The sequence below is a fragment of the Coregonus lavaretus genome (assembly GCF_964263955.1).
Source record: "Coregonus lavaretus genome assembly, chromosome: 13".
In the NCBI taxonomy this organism is placed as follows: domain Eukaryota; kingdom Metazoa; phylum Chordata; class Actinopteri; order Salmoniformes; family Salmonidae; genus Coregonus; species Coregonus lavaretus.
In genome coordinates, this window is record NC_140000.1 from 15,969,567 (window position 1) to 15,975,727 (window position 6,161).

Below are 6,161 nucleotides of genomic sequence, written 5' to 3' on the forward strand. Positions count from 1 at the left end.
TTGCATGGCTGTCATTGTTCTCTTTCTAAGGATTTGTGTACATTGTAAAGGGCACGTTGTTCTGACGGCATTAGATGTTTGTGTGTTCTAGGAAAACCAAGCTGATGTTCTTCAACCGACAAGAAAGAGACATCCTGTGGCACTCTGAACTTGACAGCCTCGCTGCTAAAGATGAGAGGTGTGTGTGTGTGCGGTTGCACTGTGTGTTCGTATTGAGGGTGGTCATTATGAGGCTGGCTGCGTTAGATGTCAGTAAGACTGACCCTCTGTGGTGAATCTGATCATTAGCGCGTGTGTGTGTGTGTGTGTGTGTGTGTGTGTTCTTGCCCGCTCCAGATGTCTATGATTGCATGTCTTCATGGTGTGTGAATACTCCCCAACATAACCTTTGATCACATCATTACCATATTGACTACATTACCTGTGAAGCAGCATTAACACATGCATGGACTGTACATCTAGTCTTGCCGCTAGGCAGAGAATGTTCTCTCTCTTGATCTCTATGGTTACTCAGAGTGTACAGTATGTTCTGATGACCCATCTGTCAATTCGTAAGGCAGAAGATGCATTTTCGTTTCTTACATTCTATGGTTCCAGGTGGAGGAGGTTCTGTCAGAGCCGTGTGATAGGTTCTATTCTGCTCTATTCTATGGTTCCAGGTTCCAGGTGGAGTATGTTCTGTCAGAACCATGCGATAGGTTCTATTCTGCTCTATTCTATGGTTCCGGGTTTCAGGTGGAGTATGTTCTGTCAGAACTGTGTGATAGGTTCTTTTTTGCTCTATTCTATGGTTCCAGATGGAGTATGTTCTGTCAGAACTGTGTGATAGGTTCTATTCTGCTCTATTCTATGGTTCCAGGTGGAGGATGTTCTGTCAGAACTGTGTGATAGGTTCTATTCTGCTCTATTCTATGGTTCCAGGTTTCAGGTGGAGTATGTTCTGTCAGAACCATGCGATAGGTTCTTTTCTGCTCTATTCTATGGTTCCAGGTGGAGTATGTTCTGTCAGAACTGTGTGATAGGTTCTTTTCTGCTCTATTCTATGGTTCCAGGTGGAGTATGTTCTGTCAGAGCCGTGTGATAGGTTCTATTCTGCTCTATTCTATGGTTCCAGGTGGAGGATGTTCTGTCAGAACTGTGTGATCGGTTCTATTCTGCTCTATTCTATGGTTCCAGGTTTCAGGTGGAGTATGTTCTGTCAGAACCATGCGATAGGTTCTTTTCTGCTCTATTCTATGGTTCCAGGTGGAGTATGTTCTGTCAGAACTGTGTGATAGGTTCTATTCTGCTTTATTCTATGGTTCCAGGTTCCAGGTGTAGTATGTTCTGTCAGAGCCGTGTGATAGGTTCTATTGTGCTCTATTCTATGGTTCCAGGTTCCAGGTGGAGTATGTTCTGTCAGAGCCATGTGATGGGTGGACAGGCAGGAAGGGGCGAGTTGAGGCCTCCATGCTGACTGACTTCCTGGTTAGGCCTGAGGGCTCAAAGGTCTTTGTGTGTGTGTGTGGCCCCTCAGCCTTCACCGAGCTGACTGTGGGGTGAGTGACACTCCACACCCCTATACACACTCCAGTTAGGCATTTACATTTCTAAATGTAGAACCCATGCAGTATGTTTTTATGTTAATGTTGATGTAGTAGATTCAAACCATTTCAGGTTATGCAGTGCAAGGAAGTTAACTTGTATAACATTGGTTAACTTTGGATTACTTTTCCCACCTTTAGGCTTTGTCTGAGTCCCCCTCTCACCTCTCTCAATCTCCCTCCTCTCTTTCTCAGGTTGATGAGACAGTATTGTTTCAGTGACGAGGAGATTCATGCGTTCCAGGGCTGATTATGGAGTGTCAGACCTGACATATCTCAACCTCACAGCCTGAGGTGTCAACGGGACATTGTGTGAAAGCGACGTGTGTGTGTGAGAGAGAGAAGACACAGGGTGTGAGAGAGTGTGTGAGAGAAAATAGATGTTGTTAGGCCACCGGCCAATGTGTTTTTTGGAACAATGTCTTTCTATGCACTGTAGACTGAACTGATGGACCTGACTCCTGTGGTTAGCAGCGATGCCAGAGACCCACAGAGGCTCTTTGAGGCTGGAAGGAAAGCAGCTCTGTCTCTCTCTCTGTCTCTGTCTCTCGCTCTCTGTGTGTGTGTCTGCCTCACTCTCTCTGTCTCTCTCTCTGGTGCTTTGAAACACAGATGGACAGTCATTCTCTCTGGTCGCTAAGGACGTGACCGCTGGGCTCTCTGAGCTGGTGAATGACACACAAAGGATGAATGGCCAATTACCCAGCAGCACTGAAACCTCAGGTCAACATCTTCAGCTCACTGTCTGTCTCTCTCTGTACCAGAGTTCTTTGAACAGTCCGGTCCTTGTACACTCCTCTGCTCTGACCACAGAGAGAGAGGTCTGGGGTTGTTTATGAGACGTCACTACCATGTCTTACAACATCTCAATCTATCTCCCAGTCCACTCACACCCGCTACATTGTGATGTTATCTTTGCTGTCGGTCCTCCCAAAAAGCAGGACTTTGTGAGCGTTTCATTAGCTCTGATCATTACATCTTCCTTTTGTTTAAGAAGTAATGAGAATTTCCAACCTGCTGTTGGCATATTAGACATCTTCCTACAGAGAGTTATTATTCTTCAGCTAGTTGCTATGGCTGTGCTGCTGCTGTTGCCTCTGGTCTGTTCTGGTCTGTTCTGCAGCCTGTGGTTCTGTTTGAGAGAGACTGATGGTTAAGCAGACCAGTCTTCAGAATCAGTACATTTACTCTCTCTTTCTTTCTCTCTCTCACAGGTTGATGTTGTAGTACTCACAGTAGGTGATGCATACCAATGGGAATACATTACGCAATACATTACACACCTACGTAAATGTATTTAATTAATTAAATTATATTTGTATTAAATGTATTTATTTAATTAATTCATGAATACCTAAAGCCCACAGTGATCTGATTTAAGTGCTTGGCGTTTGATGCAGTTAAATTATTCTAAAATGCGTCAGAGAACCCTTTATTCTCTCTCACTCTTGTGAAATACATGAGGTTGGTAAGACACCAACTAGATGTGCTGCTAAGTAATGCAGCTCACAATCATCCAGTTTTTTCCTTGTGGAACATCAAACTGCCAGACAGAACTATGTCAATCCTGCAGAGTTTGTCTAAGCTATGAGTGCTCACTCTGGTAAGATGTAGCTCATCTATTAACCTAATGAGAGAGGCTCTTATCTGGATGTTTCCAGCTGCAGTCAGTCCATCTGCCTCTTTACATGTATCCTTTCAGACATCATTACTGAATCAATCTGGGTGAAAATGGAACGAAATGTCCATGAAATTCAAGTTGTGTTTTCATGAAGTCTAGGACATGTCGTTTGGAGGAAGAGTATTTTATATTGGACATTGGTATATAGAAAGGATGTCCATGCGATCTTCGCCTTTTTACAATTATGTCTCTAATTTGTACTCTGTAGGAAGGTGGAAGGTACCATTTATAAACCTTACCCTGCGTGGTATTTACTTTTTAATAACATGAAAGTACATCATGTCATGGTACATTTGTTCCTTTTTCACACAAAATGAATTGCAGCATTTCTTACCACTGAACATAAGTATTTCAAAGATCACACCTGTCAACGTAACACACATGGCCATGCTACGTGCAATACTATAACAGTTACACTTCTATGGATGAAGACTACTTGATGAAAGTACCAGTTTATTTTTGACAGGCGAAACAATGACTGAAATGTCTTGGGTTCTGGTTATAAAGAAATACAGGAGCTGATTATTTAGATTGAGCTTCACTTGGTTTTGTAGCTCATCTAATCTTGATCTAACCAGATATATTTTAATGCATATCCAGCTTTGTACATCATGCACATTATAACTTAACATGTCAATCATATGAGCTGTCCTGAAGCAAATTAAAAGATGCACTAAACGTTTTTGTTGTGTTAAGATTTGGAGACCTGGTTGTATTGTGTTCAGTTGTTTCTGGCTGAAATGTACTACAGTAAATTCATTAATTAAATCCTTCACCTTAGGGAAGAGGCAATTCAAATGTGCAGGGGAATGATTTCACAACCACACCAGGAAGTAGAGGATTTTAAAGACTTACACTGAAAGACACATATGCAAAGCTTTAATTATCCAATACACCCTGCGGTCTCTCTCATTCACTCACTGTGTCTCTGTTTGTCTCTGTCCCCCCATCTGCCCTCAGGACCCTCTACACACACACACACACACACAGTTATCTTAGTAAATCTCATCATGTTGGTGGCCAGCCCTTCCCTATAGGTATAGGTTCCCACTAGGCAATACGATGAAATTGCATGTCTTGGCAGATGAAAATCAAAGGTCACCATAGATGAAAAACACTGTGATTCTCAATGAGCTTTACGGTGTCTACCTTCAGGAGGGGGTGTAGAGCGCGAGTCTGACAATGGGAGTGTAAAGCTTTCGCATTGGGAATTCTCTTTAGATAAACGAGTCAGAATATAAGTGGACTGACTAGTTAGCATCATTGCAGGGGAAACTGGCTTCGTAGGGTGAGGGCATGTTCAACGTTGTAAATAGGGTACTTTCAAGGGAAATAATGGAGAGGTGAGGTCACATTGATATCTAAATCTGTTGTTATCATGGCATTACAGATGCTTTTCAGTGAATTTGATTTGACTGATATGACACATGTAGTGCAAACAGCATGTTGTTCCAGACAGGCGAGAAAGCCCCTATCCAGTCTAGCAGCAGCAGCTCTATGATTGACTGTGAAAGCTGAGGGGAGTTGTGTAGGAGGTGAGGAGAGTACCAGTACCTGACACACTGAGAGTGGTGCTTGAGACTGGAGTGGCACTCACTATCTGTCACCTGCTGCATAGCTTGATCTGGCTTGGGCATTACAAGCCTCCATTCACTGTACAGTCGTGGTCAAAGGTTTTGAGAATGACACAAATACTAATTTTCACAAAGTCTGCTGCCTCAGTTTTGATGATGGCAATTTGCATATACTCCAGGATGTCATGAAGAGTGATCAGATGAATTGCAATTAATTGCAAAGTCCCTCTTTGCCATGAAAATGAACTTAATCCCCCAAAAAACATTTCCACTGCATTTCAGCCCCGCCACAAAAGGACCAGCTGACATCATGTCAGTGATTCTCTCGTTAACACAGGTGAGAGTGTTGACGAGGACAAGGCTGGAGATCACTCTGTCATGCTGATTGAGTTAGAATAACGGACTGGAAGCTTTAAAAGGAGGGAGGTGCTTGAAATCATTGTTCTTCCTGTGTTAACCGTGGTTACCTGCAAGGAAACACGTGCCGTCATCATTACTTTGCACAAAAAGGGCTTCACAGGCAAGGATATTGCTGCTAGTAAGATTGCACCTAAATCAACCATTTTTCAGATCATCAAGAACTTCAAGGAGAGAGGTTCAATTGTTGTGAAGAAGGCGTCAGGGCGCCCAAGAAAGTCCAGCAAGCGCCAGGACCATCTCCTAAAGTTGATTCAGCTGCGGGATCGGTGGTGGCAGCAGGCAGGTGTGAGTGCATCTGCACGCACAGTGAGGCGAAGACTTTTGGAGGATGGCCTGGTGTCAAGAAGGGCAGCAAAGAAGCCACTTCTCTCCAGGAAAAACATCAGGGACAGACTGATATTCTGCAAAAGGTACAGGGATTGGACTGCTGAGGACTGGGGTAAAGTCATTTTCTCTGATGAATCCCCTTTCCGATTGTTTGGGGCATCCGGAAAACACCATCAGTCCTGTGTCATGCCAACAGTAAAGCATCCTAAGACCATTCATGTGTGGGGTTGCTTCACAGCCAAGGGAGTGGGCTCACTCACAATTTTGCCTAAGAACACAGCCATGAATAAAGAATGGTACCAACACATCCTCAGAGAGCAACTTCTCCCAACCATCCAATAACAGTTTGGTGACGACCAATGCCTTTTCCAGCATGATGGAGCACCTTGCCATAAGGCAAAAGTGATAACTAAGTGGCTCGGGGAACAAACAATCGAAATGTTGGGTCCATGGCCAGGAAACTCCCCAGACCTTAATCCCATTGAGAAACAAAAACCCACAAATTCTGACAAACTCCAAGCATTGATTATGCAAGAATGGGCTGCCATCAATCAGGATGTGGCCCAGAAGTTAATT

The 6,161-nt window shown here is 43.6% G+C and overlaps 1 protein-coding gene across 1 annotated transcript in view; it reads left to right on the forward strand.

The window, feature by feature from the left end:
* LOC311139377 (cytochrome b5 reductase 4-like) overlaps positions 1–3,946 on the forward strand; it is a 30,160-nt gene extending 26,214 nt beyond the window's left edge. The window contains exons 13-15 of the mRNA XM_084174246.1: positions 92–178; positions 1,377–1,538; positions 1,779–3,946. Of these exons, the coding sequence (XP_084030372.1) occupies positions 92–178; positions 1,377–1,538; positions 1,779–1,833 (304 nt within the window). The 3' untranslated portion in view covers positions 1,834–3,946. The remainder of the gene's footprint in view (positions 1–91; positions 179–1,376; positions 1,539–1,778) is intronic.
* Positions 3,947–6,161: the final 2,215 nt, after the last annotated feature.